General features: G+C 40.7%; 1 protein-coding gene across 2 annotated transcripts in view; it reads left to right on the top strand.

The window, feature by feature from the left end:
* The window catches only part of naa50 (N-alpha-acetyltransferase 50, NatE catalytic subunit), a 30314-nt gene extending 7453 nt beyond the window's left edge, over positions 1 to 22861 (top strand). Inside the window, exons 2-5 of one of the 2 annotated variants that reach the window (XM_041198633.1) lie at positions 10218 to 10351; positions 14647 to 14766; positions 20376 to 20442; positions 22200 to 22861. In XM_041198633.1, the coding sequence (XP_041054567.1) occupies positions 10218 to 10351; positions 14647 to 14766; positions 20376 to 20442; positions 22200 to 22371 (493 nt within the window). In that variant the 3' untranslated portion in view covers positions 22372 to 22861. Of the gene's footprint in view, positions 1 to 10214; positions 10352 to 14646; positions 14767 to 20375; positions 20443 to 22199 lie in introns of both variants that reach the window. The other variant, XM_041198632.1, reaches the window with a different exon arrangement.
* Positions 22862 to 23125: the final 264 nt, after the last annotated feature.

The raw sequence follows: 23125 nt of genomic DNA, 5'->3' as shown, positions 1-23125 counted from the left end.
GCGCAGGAGATGGGCCGGACACGGTTGAGGGCCCTGTCAACGACCGTGGGTGGAAAACCTCGGTTAAGGACGAAGGAGGACATGTCAGAGGAACTGTTTTTGAAGGTAGCATCATCGGAACAGATGCGACGGAGGCGAAGGAACTGAGAGAATGGGATGGAGTCCTTACAGGAAGCGGGGTGTGAGGAGCTGTAGTCGAGATAGCTGTGGGAGTCGGTGGGTTTGTAATGGATATTGGTGGACAGTCTATCACCAGATACAGAGCCACACAGACCAAGAAAGAGAGAATTTTGCAAGTGTACATATTCCATTTTTGCACCAATACTTTTCATTAAGTGTGGCTGTTGACTTCCCTGCCAGATGTTTGAGGTTGAGTTCTATGTTGGGTCTAACCAACTCATTTTTCCCACACATGTTGTCAGGATGGGAGAATTTTAACTCAGGCAAGACTGGATAGGTTGGGGTTGTTTTCCTTGGAACACAGGAGGCTGAAGGGAAGTTTAATTGCAGTGTATAAAATTGAGAGGCTGAGATAGAGTGGATAGGAAGGACCTATTTCCCTTAGGTCAATAACCGGGGGCAGAGATTTAAAATAATTGTTAGAAGAATTAGAGAGGAGTTGAAAAATGCTTTCACCTAGAGGATGATTGTGGTCTGGAACTCTCTGCCTGAAAGGATGATGGAGGCAGAAACCTTCTTCGTATTTAAAAAAAAGTACTGGGGTATGCACTGAGGTGCCATAACCTCCAGGATCAAGAGCCAGAAAGTGAGATTAGGCTGGGTAGCTGTTTTTCAGCCAGCACAGACCTGATGGACCAAATGGCCTCCTGTAAATTTCTATGAATTTATGTGGTGTCAAGTAATGTGATGACGTTAACCGTCTGGAAATTATGATGCTCCATTTTTGTTTAGAATGCTGCCATGTTACATTGAATGGAAACATGGCACTTAACCGTATGGAAAGTAATGTAACATGTTGAAACTGTAGATGTGGTTTAAACTTGTGCAGGGGTGGTCTTTTTGATAATGTTCTGTATGTTAAAAAAGGCAGTATTTGATTCTGTGCTTCAAGGCATCAAGGCAACTTTTAATCTTACAATTGGGTTGACCAAATATTCAAAATTGTTGGAATATATCAATGATGGGGTGTGTCAGTGGCGGTGACTCTACTTTCATGAAGGAGAGTACAAGAGATCCCTCCTTTTACAAAGGCTGCGGAGAGCTTTGGTCAAATACTACTTCCGGCTTTTGCACTTTCCCTGGGCCACACGTGATTGGTGACATTGGGCCTGTTGGTTGCAAGGAATTCCAAGACCTTTGGACTAAATAACCACCTTCTGTGCTATATAATTCAAACAACGGAGCCTACCTTACACCTCCAACAGTGCAACACCTCCCACAGTGCATACTCCCTTGGCTCTGGAGGTTGAACCCACAACCTTCTGATTCAGGCAAGATTGCTACTCTTTGAGCTATGGTTGATAACTGTTTTAGTTGGGGGGAAAAGTCCTCTTTCTTCTGTTGCAGTGATGCTTGGGGCTGATGTCAGGAAGCATCTTTCCATAGAAAGGGTCATGGAAATCTGGAATTCTCTTCCCTCCCACCCCCACACAGAAGAAAAACTTGGGCTGTGGGGGTGGTGATGTCAAGTAAAAAGTTCAGAACTGAGAAAGCTAGATTTGGTCGGGTTAGGGTGTTGCGGAATATGGACCAAAGGCAGGTAAATGGAGTTGAGTTATGGATCAGCCATGATCTAACTGGATGGCAGAGCAGGCTTGAACGATGTGCATAGCCGCCTCCTGTTCCTAATGTTCCTATTCACTACTGATATAATCACAATGTTCTAGCTGACTAGCATTGTTTGGTTACAACCAAGTGATTGTTTTAAAAAAAAAGACTGTGCCTTTTAATACAGGAACATAAATATTTCTATATATTAGTACTGGAGAGCAGGACAATTAGAACATTCCTTTAACTGAACTTTGCCTAATTTTCTGCTACAAAATTGGACATAGGGATCTTGTTCAGTGCAGTCTCACTTGGCTGTGCAATTGTCATTTGTAAAACCCTTTATCTAAGGTTACAACACTAAAATTCTTAAATGTTAAAATGCATACAGAAGATTTCTAACATTAATCATATCTTCTGCATCATCGACTGCAAATTTTAAAAACCTGCACGAGGATGCAACTTAATTTTTTTGGCTATCTTTACAAGTCACTGCTGCGGTAATGGCAACCTAAAGGAAGCAACTGCTTTTGTACATTTCACATCCTTGGGATGTTCCATATTACTTTGCAGCCACTGATTTAGTTTTTGAAGCGTGAGCAATGTTATGTCATCTAACTTCATTTGTTCTGTAAATGCTGCAAGGAAACTTTAACTACTTGCCTCTGAAGAGGAATGTGCCATCTCACTGCATGATTTTTCTGTCCCCTACCCAACTTCAACAGCCTTCCAAGATTTTGAGAATTGCTATGGTAGGTTCTGACGTTGTTCTGATGATCAGTACTTCCAATTAGATGACTAATGAAATTTAAATATTGCTGTGCGTTCTTTTATAATACATAGAATATGTAATATTAAGTGTTCAGTGTGTTCAGCATAGAAACAGGCAGTTCAGTGGACTGTGCAGTTGTTTGTACTCCACTTGAGCCTCCTCCCAGCCTACATTTCCATCATTCTCTGGGCTAAGAAGTTTCTCCAGTATTCCCTATTGGAGTTAACATTGTCCTATACTTATGGCTCCTTGTTCTGGTCTCCTTCATGAGTGGAAGCACTTTCTCTATGTCTGCCATATTGAGCCCTGTCATAAGTTTAAAGATCTTTACCAGCTCTCCCCTCAGCATTCTCTATTCTAGAGAAAAAAACTGCTGCCTGTTCAGCCTGATAGCTATATCTCTCCATTCTGGTATCATCCTTGTAAAGGATGAATGGGTTTCCCTATTAATGTCCTTCTGCTGCCAAAGCAGTCATTACCTAAAGGGCGCATGACAATTAAATCTCAGGTACAGTATTTCAAAGTGGCCATTAATGATTCACCTCATTGCTGTAGATGATGAGACATTGCTGTCAGAATCTGTTTTAATGTTTGGCTCGTGTGTAGGTCCGTAGATTAAAACTGCCCAAAATTCAGGAGAAGTTAATGCATTCTGCATGGTGTTGGAATTCAAAAGGGGGCAAGCTTCCAATTTTGAGAGTTTGAAGATAGCTATATCAGTTGCACTCTCCAGGCACATAAAGCTGGAGTGTTCTGGGCTTTGGGAGACTGCAAACCCTTTTATGACTCTGCAGTGTTATGCAGTGTTTAAGCATTCTGTTGGCACAAAGTCATGTTGCCAGTGAGAGAGAAGGGAGCAGCGTCTGGTGTGCACCTATGGCCCAATTGCCTTGGATGTCAGCCGTGGCTCTGTGGGTAGCACTCACCTCCGACTGAAGGTTGTGGGTTCAAGTCCCATGTCAGTGACATGAGCTCATAATTCAGGTTTACACTTCAGTGCCTGTATTGAAAGAGTGCTACACTATAAAAGATGCTGTCTTTCAGGTGAGACTTTAAACCAAGGCTCTGTTTTCCATTGCAGGTAGACATAAAAAGCCCCATTGGCCACTCTGTCAAAGGGCAGCACTGTTCTGCTCGATGGCCTGGCTGGTATGTTCTCAATCAACATCATTCAAACAGATAAAACAGAAATTGCTGCAAATATTCAGATCAGATGGCATCTGTGGCGAGAGAAGCAGAGTTAATGTTTCAGGCCTGTGACCTTTCATCAGATTCTAATGAACTCTGGTTAATTCTGTGTCACTAAAACAGATGATCCAATTGTTATCACCCTGCTGTTTGTGAGAGCTAGCTGTGTGGAAATTGGCTGCTCTGTTTCCTATATTACAGAGATGACTGCACTTCAAAAGTTCTTCTTTGAGTTTTGGGACATCTTGAGGTCACGATAGCCACAAATCTGTCTTGCTTTTGTATGGACTGCCTGAGAGATTGTGGGGCCCAAAGATTCCAGCCTGGCTGCTTGGGAATGTGTTTTATGGGATTTCAAGAGATCACCAAATGGATGATCAAGCCATGCCCAAATCAAAGTCTGCCCATCAAGGTTCTCTTGGACCCATACCCTTGGAAGGCCACTGTTTCCTCATAATTGCAGTTTATCAGTGTGTTCCACTGAGATGGTGGCAGGTTGATTCTGACTCCAATCAATGTGACACAAGGAACTAAAGACCCAATCTGGTGACAAACAATTTAGCTGTTGAGACTGAACAGTCGGATGCCTTCCAAATCAACAGCACTAAGCCCAAGCACCACTGCATACTGTGCCAACAATACACGGATATCAGAGTGTTGTAATTGATAATTATATTTTTAACATTGTGCTGTAAAGGGGTGCATTGCATAAGTTGGGGCTAAGATATAACGCAGCAGGTTCTTGTGCACCTGGTTGATGTATACCTGACCTGGCCAAAAGGGAAAGGACATCTCAAAGCACCTTACAGACAATGGAAGCACTGCTGTAATGTAGATAGAATGATGACCAGTTTTTTAAAGTGATGTTGGTTGTGGAACACAGATAGTCTTCTGCTCTTCTTTGAAGTACTGTACAGCCGTGTGATCTTTTATATCAACGTGGGTGCAGTCAGGGCCTTAGTTTAAAGTGTCGTCTAAAAGATGGCATCTTTAAAAGTGCAGCACTTCCTCATTATTACCTAGATACTGTGCTCAAGACTCTGGAGTGAGACTTGGAATTCATGACCTTCTGACTTAGAGGGGAGAGTGCTAATCCACTGAGCCACATCTTGCCTTGATGAGCATTTCAATTTCTGTTCATTCTGCTCCTACCTATTTTTTCCAGTATTTTTATTTAGAGTTAACTCTTTAATGTGTTGATATCAGTTTTTGGCATATCATCATTAAGTAATAGCAGTTCTGTTACCACATGTAGTTTTGCATCCCTTGCTACTCATTGGATCTGAGGTATGCTTTAGAATAAACCGCTTGAGCATTAACAGTAACTTGTATCAGACCTCTCCTTAATGGGTGATGACCTCAGCTTTGGTGTGTAGAGAACAGTTTTTTTCTGTGGGTCTATAATGCTCTTTTTCAGATTGCTTGGGATTTTTATGCTGTGGTAGTGGGTTTGTCTGTGCCTGCTGTCCCTTGCACTCCTGTAACATGTGCCATGAGTTTTGGGAAAACTACCTGCCAGAGATGGCTTCTTATTGTACCAAGCTCCTGCAGAGACATTTTCCTCTTTAGGTGCTAGATTCTATTGTGTGTGGAAGTTAAACCATTGAGGATGAGCAAATGGGTACCAATCAATTTGAAGTCCTTTCTTGAATTGATTTCAAGGTGCTCAGTTTTTCATTGCTTCAAGTTTGAGCGCAGTCAGATGGGGAAGACAGAAAACCTATTCCTGTCAGCAACGATGAGTAAAGAAATTGAAATCCCATAGCACAAAACTATTTTAACACTAACACCTGTTCAGACAGTCTAAGCAGTATCCTTTAACAGCTGTCACCGCAAGCATAGCAAATCATTCTAACATATAACAGCTAATTTTATTTGCAAAGTGCCTGAGTAAACTCATCAGCCTGAAGTTTAGAACTGTTAGATGTGTTTATTCTGTCCAGTGTTGACCAATTTAAATTCAAAATAAGAAATGTTTATAAATGTAGATACAAAACTTGGAGAAAATGGGAAAAATACAGAGAAATGTCAGAAGCGGATTTTTCACATTCTGAGTAAACCAACTTATAAAAATAGGATTTTAAAGATTTGTTAATAAAATGTGGACTGACATCAACTAGGCTGATTTCTGGGATGAAGAGGTTTGTTGTCTGAGGAAAAGTTGAGGGGTTTGGGCCTTTACTCATTGGGAGTTCAGAAGAACAAGAGGTGAACTTATTGAAACATACAAGATTCTGAGGGGACTTGAGAGGGTGGAAACTGAGAGGATGTTTTCCTCATGAGGGAATCTAGAACAAGGAGGAACAGTTTAAAAATAAGGGTTCTCCCATTTAAGACAGAGGTGAGAATTTTTTTTTATGAGGATCGTTAGTCTTTGGAATTCTTTTCCCCAGACAGAGGTGGAGGCTGGGTCATTGAATGTATCCAAGGCCGAGTTGCACAGATTTTTGATCTACAAGGGAGTCGAGCGTTATGGGGAGCAGACAGGAAAGTGGAGTTAAGGCCACAATCAGCCATGATCTTATTTAATGGCTGAGCTGGCTCAAAGAGCAGAAAGTCCTTTTTTATATTTATTTTTTCCCGGGATGTAAGCATTGTTGAATTTGTGCTCGGCGTTGAAGTATGTCGAGATGTACTCGGGACTTGAGCAGTTCTTGCAAGAAGATGAAGACAAACATCATGTCTTTGAAGAGACAATGGAGGCTATTTTCTCTTTGAGGGAATATTAAAACCACTGCTTTGACCAATGAATTGGAGCAAACAAGAGTCTTGAACTTGTGACAGAAACTATAGCAAACAGAGTCTTCCAACTAAAACAGGATTATTTCTCCAAATCAAATTAGTGGAGAATAGTTCATAATATTAATTATGTGCATAAAATCGGTCCCAGTCACTTAGAAGAGTGCGGTCTCCAGGCGTGATTAACAGGACAACTGCCCAGTTGTCTCCACTCTGGTGAAGATTGTGTTGTCACTATACACTGCCATTTCTCTCTCTTGATTGAAGTGGGTAGCTTTTCTTCTACACAGAGCTAGCTGATTTGTATCCCCTCCTGTTATTCTTCGTATAGCTATCTATCAGAACGAAATGACTATCCCATAATAATCCATGAAGGACAAAGACATTTTTGAATTAAGCCTCCTCCATTATCCTTACTCTCCTGTAATCCTTATGAACATCAGTAGGAACAGGAGTTGACCGTATGGCTCCTCAAGCCTCCACCGCCATTCAACATGATCTCGGCTGATCTCCTGCCTTAACTTCACTTTCCTCCCTGCTGCCTGTATCCCTTGATTCCCTGGGTGACCAAATAATTGTCTATCCCAGCCTTAAATATATTCAGTGATGGAGTATCCACAACCCTCAGGGGCAGAGAATTCCAAAGACTGTTAACCTTTTGAGTGAAGAAAATTTCTCCCCCTCTCAGTCCCTAATGATTGGCCCCTTGTCCTGAGGTTGTGCCTGTGTGTTCTAGATTCCCCAGCCAGTGGAAACAATCTCCGTGTCTACCCTGTTAAGCCTCTTCAGAGTCTTGTATGTTTTAATGAGATCACCTCAGTCTTGTAAACTCCAGGGAATATAGACCCAATTTACTTAGTCTCTTACCATAGGAAAACCTTCTCATCCCAGAGATCAATCTAATGAACCTTTACTATACCACTTCCAATGTTAGTATATCATATGAACAAGGAGCAGAAGTAGGCCATTCTGCCCCTCGAGCCTGCTCTGCCATTTAATAAGTTCATGGCTGATCTGATAGTAACCTGAAATCTGCATCCCACCTACTCCCAATACCCTGTCATCCCCTTGCTTACCAAGAATCTTTTCACCTCTGCCTTAAAAATATTCAAAGACTCTTTTCCATCATCTTTTCCGGAAGAGAGTTTCAATGACCCTGTGAGTGAAAAAAATTTCACCTCATCTGTTTTAAATGGGCGACCCCTTATTTTTAAACGGTGACCGCTAATTCTAGATTCTCCCACAAGAGAAAACATCCTCTCCACATCCACCCTGTCAAGATCCCTCAGGATCTTGTATGTTTCAATCAAGTTGCCCCTTACTCTTCTAAACTCCAGTGAATACAAGCGTGGTCTGTCCAGCCTTTCCTCATTAGACAACCCACTCATTCCAGGTATTAGTCTGAATTCTCTGAACTGCTTCCAGCATATTTATATCCTTCCTTAAATAAGGGGACCAATATTGTACACAGTACTCCAAATATAGTCTCACTAGTGCCCTGTACAACTGAAGCAAAACCTCCCTACTTTTGTATTCAATTCCCCTCTAATTAAAATCCTCCCTCAAGTATGGAGACCAAAACAGCGCACAGTATTCCAGGTGTGAGCTCATCAAAACCCTGTACAATTGTAGCAAGACTTCCTTATTCTTGTACTTCAATCCCCTTGCAATAAAGACCAACATATGCGTTTTGCCTTCCTAATTGCTTGCTGTATCTATCTGCATGCTAATCTTCTCTGTTTCTTGTATGAGTACAGCCAAGACACTCTGGACATTAACATTTAGAAGTTTTGCATCTTTTAAGAAATATTATTTTCTATTCTTAGTAGCCTTGAAGAGGCCATTCAGCCCAGTGTGTCAGTGCTGGTGCTAGGTCTTTAACCGAAGCTAATTAATCTAATACTTTTTTGTTGCGCTTACTGATCATTTTAAAATCCTCTTAGATTCCTTTTAAGCGTCCTTTTCTTTAAGCTTTTCTTCATCACCACTATATTCCTGGTTTCATTCCGATGAACTTACACTACCCTATCCATGGCCCTGAGATCCTTCCTACATATAATGGAGTGCCCAGGATTCCATGCAGTGCTCCCAGCTGTGGCCTAGCCAATTACTTGTGCTTATCCAGCTGTAATTCCTTGAAGTCACTGCCCCATGAATCAAACCCAATGTGTTTTGATATACTTGGCACTATATTAACCCCTTCACTTTTAAATCGGATGGTTATGGAGTCCAATCCCTCAACAGAGACTTGAGTTCAAAATCCAGGCTGAGACTTCAGTGCTGTACTGTGGGAGTGCTGCACTGTCAGAGGTGCCATCTTTCAGATGAACTGAGGCTGCAACTGCCCTCTCATTGCCACTATTAAAAGAAGAGCAGGGAGTTTTCCTGATGCCATGGCCAATGTTTATCCCTCAATCAACATTACTAAAACAAATTACCTGGTTATTATCACATCTATTTGTGGGAGTTTGCTGTGTGTAAATTGGCTGTAAAGAACTTGGGGATATCCTGAGCTTATGAAGGGTGCTATAGAAATAAAAATTTTCCATTCTTTTAATTAAAATAGGATTTTAAAATTGTTTGAAAGGATAATTCAAATGAAGCAACCATGAACTGAAGGAAGTGGACAATATTTAAAATAACCAGCTGTGGGTTTTCATATCAGTAAATGCAGTATAACCAACTAGGGGTATGCACTTTCAGTGAAGCCTTTGGAGAAGGTAAAAACGAGATTTAGGAGAATGGTTCCAGGGATGGATTGACTGGAGAGCTGGAGTTGTCTCCCTTAAAGTGGAGAAGGCGAATCATGAAGAGTTTAGCTAGAGTAAGTAAAGAGAAACATTTTCCAAACCTGAAGGATCGGTAACCAGAGGGCACAGATTGATGAAAGAACCCGAGCTGCCATGAAGAAAGACTTGTTATGTGATGACTGGTTGGGATTTGGAATGCATTGCCTGATGGGGTGATGGATACAAATTCAATCGTAGCTTTCAGATGGAAATTAGATAAATACTTGAAGAAGAAAGAACTGCAGGATTTGGGGAAAGAACAGGGGAGTGGGGTTAACTAGATTGATCTTCTAAAGAACTGGCAGACAAAGTGGGCTGACTGGCTTCTCCTATGCTGTACTATTCAATGTTTCTAACTGCATTTTGGTATGGGTTTGGTTCCTATTTTCAAGCATTGGTACTGAATTTTGTTAATCACTGGTTAGACCACAGCTGGATTATTGTGGGCATTTCTGGGCATCAGACCAGGGTAAAGATAAAGGCCTTGGAGTGGGTACAGAGGGGGTTTACCACAATGTTCCCAGGATTGAGGGATTGCTTGTTATGAAGAGGGATTGGAAAATGGGAGTGTTCTGGTTGAAACCAGGAAGGCTGAAAGATGAACTGATAGAAGTTGTTAAGATAGTTCTGATGAGTAGGTAGAAAAAAAAATATTCCCTTTGGTGAGTGGATAAATAACCAGATGTCATTGGTTTAAAATCATTGGCAAAAGATTTAGAGTGAAAAGAAATGGTTTCACTCCGAGTTGTCGGGATCTGGAATGCTCTACCTGCAAAGGTGGTGGAAGCTAATTCCATAAATAATTTTTAAAGGAAGTTGACAGGTACTTGGGATGAGAAACTTACAGGGTTATGGACAAAAAGCAGAGACTGCCCTTTCAAAGAGTCAGCACAAGCATGACGGGCTGAACGTTCGTCTCTTGTGCAGTAATTTTCTATGATTCAAATTGAAGTATTTCTCCAGGCACAGTTATGTGAAACGTCTTTGTTTTGTTCCAGTAGCCGGATTGAGCTTGGAGATGTTACTCCACATAACATCAAACAGCTGAAACGGTTAAACCAAGTCATCTTCCCTGTCAGTTACAACGACAAATTCTACAAGGATGTGCTGGAGGTTGGAGAACTTGCAAAATTAGGTAAAATTTGTGTTTTTGCTTGCACTCATGCACATAGTATTTACTGTTAAATTCTTTTTAAGATAAATTGTCAATGTTTTGCTTGGGTTGAACCCTGTGCTGGTACCATATTCTAATGGTTAGCCAAATCAGCATGGGAATCAAATTTTATGTTTTTTTATATTCGTTCTTGGGATGTGGGCTTCGCTGGCAAGGCCAGCATTTATTGCCCATCCCTGATTGCCCTTGAGAAGGTGGTGGTGAGCTGCTGCTTTGAATCGCTGCAGTCCATGTGGTGTAGGAACACCCACAGTGCTGTATCTTCTTGATTCTTCTTGATGGAGGTGTATTTTCAACATTGTCATTGGCTCAAAATCCTGGAAATCCTTTCTGAACAGTGTTGTAGGTGTATTTAATGTCACAGACTGCAGTGGTCCAAGAGGCAGCTTATCACCACCTCCTTGAGGGCAATTAGCCTTGCCGAGAAGCAAACAATGCCCTTAAACAACAGCAGGACCATCGGAAAGTTGCATAATATGCAGAAAACCTCCCATCAAAATGAAGGGTTACAGTGAGCAGAAACAGCTCATCATTTGCTCACAAAAATATACAATATCTGAAATCTTTTCCTCACATTCTGTTAAAAGCTGGTCACAAAATGCAGCTCATCAGGACCAATGATGAGCAGTCACTTCTTAAAGGTGATGCAAAGCAGAGGGATTCATGGAAGGGGTTCGTGTCTCCAAAACCACTGGAAAATTCTTCCTCTTGCTTGGGATCTGAGTCTAGCTCCACAAACTTGTGTCAAATCCTTTCATTTTCTTTCAAGCCCAATAATAAAAATAAAATAATTGTGCTACTGCCATGCATTCAGTCGAACTTTGGACAGGTGTGTGTTCTGGACATCTTTGGAATCTAACCCACTTGCATGTTGGGATCATGCAGCGTACTGACCTCTACCCAAGTTGCTCTCATAATGAATATTGAAATTATAGCTTTTGAATGCCATATCACATGGCATTTCTGTTGCATGTATGCCAGAGATGGAATCCAGATTGCATTGTGCAGATCCACTCAGGGCTTTGTGTTTCTCTGGGTACTTACTTGACTCATGCTTTCAGAAAGCCAAGTTCTCTACTTGTATTCTGTAGGTAACTTATTGCTTGTTTGTTACAAAGAATAGCAAGTGCAAACCATGGAATGTGGCTACAGCTGCAAGCTAAAAGAGGAACAGCTTCCCCTTTGGCACACTGGAGGGGTGGGAGAAGGCTTGTAGAATCAGAGCGAAGCAGCACCGAGGGAGGCTATTCGGCCCTATGCTAGCTCTTGGGTAGAGCTATTTAATTAATCGCACTACATTGCTCTTCCCAAAAATGCCCAGTAATCTTCCCACTAAATATTTATTCTTCCAGATCACAGCAATTTGCTTTTTAAAAAAAGTTTCCTCATGTTGCAGACCTTAAACAGCAGCATTGACCAGTTGGGCTGAATGGCCTATCCCTGTGCTGCAAATTCTATGTAACTAAAGGCATGAATAAGAGCTGTAACCAGAGTGTGAGCACATTTAGAATCCCAGGTATTAGAGCTTCATGTTTAGAAAGGTCTTGTGAGTGGCCCTCTGTCTCCTGTTGGAAGCACAGTACCAGATTCCCTCCCTCTCAGCGATGGAGATTGTCAGTATCTGAGTTTGTGCTGTAGTAGGAAGAAAGGCAAATAATGAAAATGATCTGTTATATCCCCAGGAATTCTGAACCAAAGATATCACTCTTACATGAGTTAGACCTTGGGAACCTGAAAGGCAAATTGAATTTAGTGCAAGTGAGATGTTGCAATCAGATTATGCAAAACAGATGTCATTGTTCAGAGTTGTAGTTCTTTATGTTTTCACTTAAAAGATGGAGTAATAAATGCTTCAAAAAGTAATATACATGAAGCTCACTTCCAAGGTGTTGTAGTCATTAGTAGACCTAAAGTAAACATTTAAGTAACCGGACACTGGTTTACATTAAAATTCTGGTGTCTCAGCCCAGGGTAAGTTGGTGTATTTGATCTGCGTGGGTGCATCTCTGCATGTGTGTGTGTGTCCACACCTTGTTAGTAGTCACTGATCTAAACCTGTGTGTTGAGATTGCACTTCCACACATAGCATCAGAGCATGTTTGCTGTGTTTTGGAGTGAATTTAGTGAAGATGCCCTTGCTGTTGAGAATCTAGAATTACATTTGAACTTAGCTGTTCAGTGCAAATCTTATATCATGATAAAAGCAAAATACTCTGGATGCTGGAAATCTGAAATAAAAGCAGATGAAATAAAAACAGAAAATGCTGGAAAACCTCAGCAGGTCTGGCAGCATTCATGCAGAGAGAAACAGTCAACGTTTTGAGTCCGTATGACTCTTCTTCAGAGTGTTCAGCTCTAAAGAAGAGTCACACAGACTTGAAACGTTAACTCTGTTTCTCTCTCCAGGAATGCTGCTGGACCTGCTGAGTTTTTACAGCATTTTCTATTTTTATATCTTACATCAGTGAATAATTTTTATGTCAAAAAAGCTTGAAAACTCAATCTCCTAAGTAGCCTGTGTGATTTTTAATGTTCACCTCAAAGGTGACTAGGGCTTTTTTTTTTCAGATAAAACATAAACTAAAGGCATGTCTGATTGTGCAGCACTCTCTCAGTTCTCTATTGGCATCAGTTATGAACACATGTTCTGAGATGCCAAAACCCCTCCCCTCAATGAATCTCTCAAGACATTGACCCAATCTCTTTAGGAATGGGGGTCATGGTTGTCCTCTCTGGTACTGACTCACTCTGGATATGAACCCACAGCAGTTTACTCCAGTAAAAGAGAGAGAATTCCATGCAGGTTGAGTAGGAAGACAGGTAATGTTGACATTTTGTATATCTAGCTACCCTGATCTATTCTGGTTTGAAATGACCAAATCCTTATCTGGGCTTGTTTAAGTAGCAAGGGTGCCCTACATGCAAGCATGGTTACAGAATGTCACTGTTTCTATGCTGCTGTTCCAATAGGAACTTGTGCAATTTTTATAGAAAAATTAAATGGGATGTGCAAGAATGAGTCCCATGACTATGCAACAGAAATCTGTAGGAGAGACTGAAAAGGACAGCTTTTACTGATTGAATCCAAAGGCAACCCTATCCCCACTGCATACTGAAATGTTGACAGAAGGGGCCATTCAAACCTGCAGGATCACGCATGCATTACTGATCTCAGACCATCTGTGGTGCAGCAGCTTCTCTTGGCATTTAACAACACTGGTTGGTATGAAATTTGAGCAGTTCTATTTGATTCCCAAGTATTATGTAAATTAAGATTTTATTGATATGATGTTAAAGAGGAAAGAGAGGCTGGAAGTTAAACATTGTCCGAATTTATCATATTTCCTCCGTTCCATAGCTTATAGAATCATATGGCACAGCAGGAAGCCTTTTGGTCCATCGTGCCCATGCTGGCTCTCCAAAAGAGCTATCTAGTTAGTACCACTTCCTGTTCTTTCCCAAAGTGAGATTTCTGTTTTTCCTTTGAGTATTTTTCCAGTTCCCTTTTGGAAGTTACTATTGAATCTGCTTTCACCACCATCCCAGGTGATGCATTCCAGATCATAACAATTCATTGTGTTTAAAAAATATCATCTTGCTTACCCTCTTGCATCCTCTGGTTACTTGCCTCCTGCAGTAGAAATGGTTTCTCCCTATCTACTCAATCAAAACCTCCTCATAACCTTCACAAGACTAAAGATAAAATGTTGGCACCTCACTTCCTCCCTTAGCTACATTACTGCCTCATCAGCATCTGATTCACTTTTTTTTTAAAAAGAGCTGCAGATTTTGGACTGGACTAACCTTGGAGTTAGTTTACAACTGGCTTCTTCCTAAAAGGCTGAGTATGCAACAAAAGTTGCCTGGAAGGAGACTTTTCAGGGTTCTAAGAATTATGACTGGAGCAACCAATTGGAAGTGATTGGGATTCCCAGTGGCATTTAACACAACCTGCATCATTGGAGCAGCTGAAGGGAGAGTTGAGAGGCAAAAATAGGGTCAAATTACACTGTAAAATTTAGAATATTTTTTTAAAAAGGTGATCAATTATAAAAGATATGGTTAGTGCTTTACGCAAAGTTTAATCTCTTCAATAAAGAAAAGCGTATGTTCTGAAAATTGTGTAGTAATGAGGAAATAATGCAGTTTATTGTATAATAATTTTGCTTGGCTTCTGTTTTGGCTGGAAATCTATATATAGTAGTTTGGTGCTGAATGGTGATATTTAAGAATTGTTTCATCTGATTTACTTTCAGCTTATTTCAACGACATTGCAGTAGGTGCAGTGTGCTGTAGAGTGGATCATTCGCAAAACCAAAAGCGATTGTACATCATGACCCTTGGATGCCTGGCACCATACCGCAGGCTAGGAATAGGTAAGCTGAATGAGAAGATTACAAAATCAAGTTCCCTCTGCTGCCTCTGTAACTCTTGAAGTTTCTTACCTAATAAGACTAGGTTGCTTCAGCTAGACTTGCATTCCTTTCAGCATAGGAGCTTAAAGGCTGATCTAATTAAGGGATTTAAGATGATTCAAGAAGTTAATAAGTTAGATAAGAAACATTCGGGTGGAACATTTGAACAGCAGTTGGATACCATGTTGAATGGTAATTAAGTGATGAACTTCAGTGCGCTGAAGAGCCTGTTCTCATCTTTGACTTTTACTTTTCTTGTCTGGTTTTATTTATCCAGTACATTCCTAGAACATTATTATGAGCAATGCAACATCAGGTGTTTGTTCTGACCATCAAATATCTCAGTTGCTGGTTAGCTTCATTAGCTCAAGCCTGCTGGACATGAACGAAGCAGAAACACTTTAATAGGGTATCACTGATGTCTTCTCTCCTATGTGGAGTTATGTTGACATTCGCAGTGCAGAACTTTAATTAGAACTCCAATGAGTGCCTCATTTTCCCTATCCAATATAAAGCTATATAAGATGTTTTGTTTCATATGTAGTCTCTGGATTATTTTTTATATTTTACACCAGATGTTGGTGGGTATAGAGTTGGTTGCTCTTGCTGCCTAATGCCCCTCCTTGAACCCAGATGCCCAAAGCCGTACTTTAACCACATGGACTGCAGTGATTCAAGAAGGCAGCTCACCACCACTTTCTGAAGGGCAGTTAGAGATGGGCAATAAATGCTGGCCTAGCCAGTGACACCCACATCCCGTGAATGAATTTTTAAAAAGGCTATACTGGAGGACACTTGGGATGGGGATGGCTGGATGCCAAGTGCTCTAGATAAACTTTATTGCTGAGCAAATAGGGAACCTAGCCTGCTTTTGTAGAGTCTTCTGCAGAGATATGTGGCTATGTATTGCAGGTCTCACTGAAAACATTCTGGGCTAAATATTCCTCTTGGAGGAAATATTGTCTTTGAAAAACACACTGCGGAAATGATAAAGTTTTTGAAGCTCTGGTGAAACAAAGCAATTCTGGGTAATAGTGCTTGAAGAAATTAGCTCTGTATATGAATTAAATCCATTTGGGGTCAAAGACACAATTTAATTTTGGTCAAATGACCATGTTACCTACCACCACCACCTAGTGGACATACAAACATACGACTTCTCTGTCAGATTTTTGGATAAGGGAAAAAATTATTTGGGAAAGTCTTTCCCTATTTCACCTCATGATGTGCCACTCTTCATGGGTCTATTGTTGCCAATAGGATTGGCCCCTTTCCACTCTCAGGCTTACCCAGGATCTTTGACCAGCAAGATCTGACCTGTATTGGGAACCTAGGATTTGCTGTCTGTTGGGGAAACTGGCTAATAACAAATAAGACTTGAATTCCTATAGCACCTTTACCAATCTCAGGTCATTTCAAAGTGCTTTACAGCCAATGAAGTACTTTTGAAGCATAGTCACTGTTGTACAGGAAGCACAACAGCTAACTTACACATAGCTAGATCCCACAAGCAGAAGTGTGACAATAGCTGAAACATCTGTTTTAGCACTGTTGCTTGAGGAATATTGGCCAAGATACCGGGGAATATATCCTATGCTGCTTTTTGAATTAGTGCCATGGGATCTTTTTTGTCCATCTGGGAGGGCAGATGGAGCCTCAGTGTAGCGGCACATCTGAAAGTTGACACCTCCAGTATTGCAGCACTCCCTCGGCACTGCACTGGAGCGTCAGACTGGATTATGTGCTTGAGTCCGTGCAACCATAAAATAGTACAGTTGAGAAAGAGGCCATTTGGCCCATTGAGTCTACACGACTTTTTTGAAGAGCAATTTAAATAGTCCCACTCGCTAACTCCTTCCCCATATCCCTGCAGTTTTTCTTCTCTTTAAAGCATTTATCCAATTCCCTTTTGAAAGTTATTACTGAATCTGTTTATATCACCCTATCAAGCAGTGCATTTCAAATCATAACCACTTGATTGTAAGGTAGCTTTTCTTCATGTTACTCCTGCTTTTTTGCCAATCACCTTATGTCTGTGGTCTCGACTCTTCAGCCATTGGAAACAGTTTCCATTTATTTACTCTATTTTAAACATTGCTATTAAATCTCCTCTTAACCTTCTCTGCTCCAAGGAGAACAACTCCAGCTTCTCCACAGAAGTATAATTGCCCACCCCTGGAACCAATCTTGCAACTCTCTTCAAATATTTTACATCTTTCCTAAAGTGTAGTGCACAGAATTGGACTTAATACTGCAGCTGGGGCCAAACTAGTGTTCAAAAGGTTTGACATAACTTCCTGCATTTGTACTCTCCGCCTCTACAAAGCCAAAAATCCCTTTTGTTTTACTGACTGCTTTGTTAACCTGCCCTGCCACCTTCAAAAATTTCAAGTCTTCAACTCCCAACCTTCTGACGCAGGCGAGGATGCTACATCTAATTTTGATTCGATAACTGTGCGGATGTGTTCAGAATTTGAGATTTTGATGTGAGAAATTCAGAAAATCTATTTGCACTGGTTGGCGGCATCAATTTAGGCAGGGAGATGTTAAGGTGAAATCTAACAAGGTTGTTAAGATGTATGTCATGCCCAGTAAAGGCATTTTCATAACTTTGAGCATGGACTGTATTCAACTATAGAGTGTTTTGGAACTGCCTTTTCTTTTAAAAATTAACATTGAAAGACTACTAAATTGGCTGCTGAGGTTCAGATGACTTTTGCTATTTCTGCACAAACTCAGAAGTATCTGAAGTCTCCAAAAAGTTCTTAATTGAAAGACCATGGGTGGAGTCCCCTCTTGAATGGACATACCAAGTCGAAGCCATTTGTGGAATTCACACTTCCTATTGTTTTTGGACTTACCCGAAATTCAAAATGTATGGACTCCGGGACTCTCTATCTCAGAGCTCAACACTTAACAAAGAGAGCTGTAGAGAAACCAGTCAAGTCATGTTAGGTGTGAATGGCCACCACCCACCCTCCATTGTGTAGCAATGGCTTCAAACTTCAAGTAGACAATAGAAGTATTGATTATGACTATCTTCAGATAACCAATCTTTATTACCCCAAGCACTGGGGTGAAATCAGTCAGTCTGCAAAAAGTGAAGGCAGCAACATCTATACCTTAAAGCTGGAGACTACAACGTGTTAAGGTCTCCCAGCCTGTTCCATTTTAAGGTCACCAGTACAGAAAACCAACCTAGTAATAAGACTACAAGCAACTAACTTTGCCACCTGCTGAAAAATCCACCTCTTTGAGGGAATCCTGCAATGACTTTGATATACAGCTTTAGTTATTGAATTCTCCAAGCTATGTTTCAAGAGTGGAAAAGAACCTCTTCACTTGGCCTGTACTGAGACAAGCCAATCACATGACTTATGAACTATTCCTTTGTTTGTAACTTGTAAAATTGCACTATCCTCTTCCTCGCGTGTGTGTGTGGGTGAGTGAGCAACGTAGCGTTAAGTTTAATAAGGTGAATGCATGAATAAGTAACCCTCTTTATTTAAACCCAAGAAAGCTTGCTGCTGGTTATTCAAATTGACCATACACTTGAGTTAGAAACACACACATCTTCCTTTTCAAAAGACAGACTGATTACGGAAGGGAAGGGAACAGGAGTTTCTGTGTTTTTAATTCATGGCATGCCACAAAACAGTGGTAGAAACAAAATCCACGATGGCCTTTAAAAGGATGGTGGATAAATATCGGAAAAAGAAAAACTTAAATGCACAAGGAGAAGAGCATTTCCATTAGAACTGGAAATGAAATGGAGGAGCCAAGTTATGCCATGACGGAGAGGTCACTCAGAGCTGTAAGAAGTGACTGTCTTTGAATAGAATCCGCAGTACAGAAACAGGCTATTTTGCCCAACTAGTCTGTGCCATTATGTTTCATGCGAGCCTTCTTCCACCCTTCTTCATCTCATCCTATTAGCATATCCTTCCATTCCTTTCTCCCTCGTACATTTATCCAGCTTCCCCTTAAATAGATCTACGCAATTCATCTCATCTAATCCCTGAGCTGGTGTGTTCCACCTTCTTGTATATTTGAGATCAAAATGTAAAGGTTGTCCATTCCAATGTGCAGTTTAGTAATGAAATGTAAGCATTAACAGTTTGCTATTACTGCCCATTCATGGTTAATGAGCATGAAATCTGGCCCAAAGTTAAACCTCTTTAACAGCTGAATGCAGGGAATGTGCCAAATGTTTGTTGCTGGAATGGAATTGTGATTAAAACTTTCAGAATGGACACTGAACATAAAGTTTTTCTTTTTACAGAAGACTGGATAAGTAAGCAGGCAAAAGATGCCACAGATATAGTGGATGCACAGTTTGCATAGATTCGTATTAAAAAATCTTGATTTGTTTTTTAAAAATCACTAAAACAATCTTTTTGCTCAATATCTTTTGCTCTATACCACTGTACACAGCGGTGACTTTGACAGTTAAGAAACTGAAAATGGTGGAAATATTCAGGATGTCTTGCAGAGTTTCTGAATTGGGAAAGTTAACAATCAAGCCGATGACCTTTCAACAGAACAGCGTTATTATGCTTAAAGGCATCTAATTCCATAAGCCATTCAGTCTTGTCCAATAATTAGCAGTGGAGCATATTGAATGGACTGCAACACCAGCTGATGACTGTAAATTCATCAGATTTCTTCACTTAACAGCCTTTTAGGCCTGTTTCCATTTTGAATTTGGGACATATCTGTTCCGATGAAGTGCCGATGAAGAGTTCGCACCACTCAACATATAGTATCCAACTATTACAAAAAAAAACAGTAGTTGCCATATTAGATGTTTGACATGCAGTAACTCCTGGATGGAATTCATATATTTTTTTGCTGCTCTGACAATTTGTCTGCACTCAAGCCCCAGAGAGCTTGGGTTAAGAGTTAACCTGTTAAGGGCTAATAAAGCAGGATCCTTTAATGTCAGTTCTGTTATCAGCCCTCTCCATTTAAAAAAAAAATCTGGGCATTGTAATTTAACTGCTGGAGCCCTTTTAATCCAGTGGATTTCCACTTTAAATTGTGATGTTGTCATGGGACAAAATGCCATTGATAACTTTTTGTTCCTAGACGTTGTGCGGCCATGGCTACTTGAACCACCTTTAGGTAACTGGAACCTCACAAGAAAGGCATTCTAATGACTCCGAAACTAAGGAAGCTGGGAACGTTCCCATCATTTGTGTTTTAATGTCCAACCCCAAACGTGTAATTTTAATGAAGTACGTTGATGTAAAAGTCCAGTTTGAAGGTCAGGGCTGAAACTTGCAGTAGTCAAAGTTGATGTTTTGTGACATTTGTGTAACAAATTAAAGGTATGACATTGGTTGAAAAGTTGCGAGAGCTTTTATGGCCATGATCTGTTTCCTGGAGTACACCCTGACATGGAATCTTCCAGTGTCGTAGTTGTTCATCATCATGCCCTCCACTGGATTATGTGCAAGTAACATGTTGGGTTGCTGCCTTCTTGTGATGCACAGATAGTTTCTTTTTTTTTCAGAGAATGTGTGCTCTGACTCCCGGCATTGAATGATTTATTCCTTTTCATTACTTAGGAACGAAAATGCTGAATCATGTGTTAAACATCTGTGAAAAGGATGGAACTTTTGACAATATTTATCTGTGAGTATGCACTGTTTTCTTCAGACTAGTTCCTTCCCAGCAGATAATTTTGTTAAACATGGATTTGGAGATGGTTGTTGCATAAGATTGTACAGGGATGTTGCTTGTTTAGCAAACACAATTTCTGTACACTCAGAATATATATGCCTGCAGCCTTCGCCTGCTCAGTCTGAAAGCAAGCTTAATATCAACAATCTGCATTCAGATACCACTTGTATCCATCAAAGTTTGTGAGGTGACTCTTACCTTATTTACTGGATGGGTCCTGGCTAATGCCTCATTAACGAAAAGGAGACTGATGTCTGATCGGAAGTCCACCCTGGATCTACAACCTGTCATTTCAAGACCTGTCCACCCCTTATTGTGGTGAGCCCTGCTAACCTCTATCTCTCAGTGGAGAGACAGATGTTGGAAAAGCGAAACAAAGTCCATTGTGGCATGAGGGCGACACCTCAAGTATTCAGCAGATGTGGCACAATGGCAGTGTAGTGTGGACTGTGGCAAAGGGTGAAAGCAGTGAAATGTCCTGTACTGGCCATCCACTGCAGCTGCAAAGCTACCCAGGCATCTTGGATCCTCCTCGCCCCTGGGATCATGCAAAAGCAGCTGAGAGAGTGGGGCAGCAGCACACACTCTTTCTCTACTACAATCCAATTGCTGAGCATAAGTTTAGCTGTTTAACTGTCATCCATACTATTTCCTTCTGGGGTTTGAGTAAAGTTGTTCTGACACACAACAGTGTGCCTTTCTTGAATGTGATGAGTTCAGAAGTAGCTTTATGCACCAACTTGATTTTAAAATTTAGAACTTGCCACAGTTGGCTTTGATGACAACTGGTTTTGGTTAAGATGCAGCTAGTGTGGGTGTGCTAACATTGTTGCTTTGAGATAAAAGCGAAATACTGTGGCTGCTGGAATCTGAAATAAAAACAAAATGCTGGAATATCTCAGCAGGTCTGGCAGCATCTGTGGAGAGTGAGAGAGAGAAACAGAGTTAATCTTTCGAGTCCTTATGATTCTTCTTCAAAGCTGAAGAGTTGTTGCTTTGAGCTATGACTGAAGTGTCCATGAGTCCTCTTAAACTGTCCAAGTGTGCAGCAAGCATAAATAACTCGCACCCAGTCTAAAACCTCATATCAAGCCACCAAAGCAGCAGCAAGTGGGCTATTGATCAGGAAGTGTCAGGTATGGTGATCTGGACAACTGTTGGAGTTGAGTGACATAAACCCAGACTGTTCTTGCTATAAATCTGGTCTTTTTGCTTCCAGTGATACTGCAGCAGGAAGGTGTAATTTAATTGTACTCTTGGCTAAGTGTGGATGTCGAACTCTCCTGGCTTTAAACTGCTCTGAGAGAACTTGCGATGTTGGAAGCTGTTGAGCTCTCTAAATTCTTTATTTGTTTCCCAATCCAAATCGGACATCAGCAAGTGGCATTCAGCCACTGTGTGCCAGAATAGCAGGGCATTCACACATCACGAATTTAACATTGGTGCAAAATCAAAACCATTTTGCGCAAATGTTGAACTCAACATGTAAACTGAATCCAAAGCAAAGCACAACTCCCTTCCCCAGGGAGTCCTTGCTTTGTTTCCTTTTGGTATCTGGTCAAATGCTGGCTCCAGATTCAATCCACAATTACAAACAGAACAAAAGCATTTCACCCCAATGCTGCAGCTGTACTGTACTGTAAATGTGTCTTGATGCAATTCTGAATTTCTAAAGGTGCTGTATACATTAATGCTGTTTACCTTTGCAGGCACGTTCAAATCAGCAATGAATCAGCTATTGAATTCTACAGAAAATTTGGCTTTGGAATAATAGAAACTAAAAAGAACTACTACAAGAGGATAGAGCCAGCTGATGCACATGTTTTGCAGAAAACCCTCAAATACATTTCTCCTTGCCAGAGTGTGGAAAATCAGAAGTGAAATTGTGGCTGAGCTTGCACGTTTGTTGCCAAAAAAAAGTCTGTACAGACGGTTGGGGGGCGAGCGTCAAGAGGAACCTGTTCTCTACAACGCGTTGTGGCAATATTCTTACCACGTTAACCTGAAACCACTCAAAATTATTCTCGCATAAAGCATTCTGTATCTTCACCAGTTAGAATTAATGTATCTGAAACAAGCAACCCATCTGCCAGAACTGTAATCAAAGCATGGGGTTTGGGCATGTTTTTATTACTTTACCAGGTTCTAAATGGGATTATTTTTGTTTTGTTTTCCAATTCAAACGTGCAAAGAAGTGATCTGATTTTGTATTTTAAAAAAATTCAGACCTATTCGTGCATAGTTCATTTTTTCCATAAAAGTTGAATTAGTACTTTAAAGAACTAATTGTCCTACAAACTTATTTGTGCCTATTGGAGTTATATCTCCCACTTTTCATTTCATGGAATAAATATTTCAATTTTAACGGTGATACTGGATAGTCTGGTGTGCTCACTGATTCATTTCGTCGCCAGGAACCATGTCCTGTCCTTTGTTCTGCTGGAACTGTCTGTGTATGCACACACTTGTCTCATTCCTGTGTTTGCTCTTATTTAATGTGTAGAGCAGTTTTGGGTTGTCTTGTTTCACAACCCAAGCCTGTGCTACACAAGATTTGGATAGAATCTCAATGTTGTGGCTCGAACACACGGAGTCAAGCGGTTGGGGGTTGAGGTTATAAAATGGAATAATGGAT

Source organism: Carcharodon carcharias, chromosome 11, assembly GCF_017639515.1.
Source record: "Carcharodon carcharias isolate sCarCar2 chromosome 11, sCarCar2.pri, whole genome shotgun sequence".
NCBI classification, from domain to species: Eukaryota; Metazoa; Chordata; class Chondrichthyes; order Lamniformes; family Lamnidae; genus Carcharodon; species Carcharodon carcharias.
This window is presented reverse-complemented; position numbering and strand designations above follow the sequence as displayed.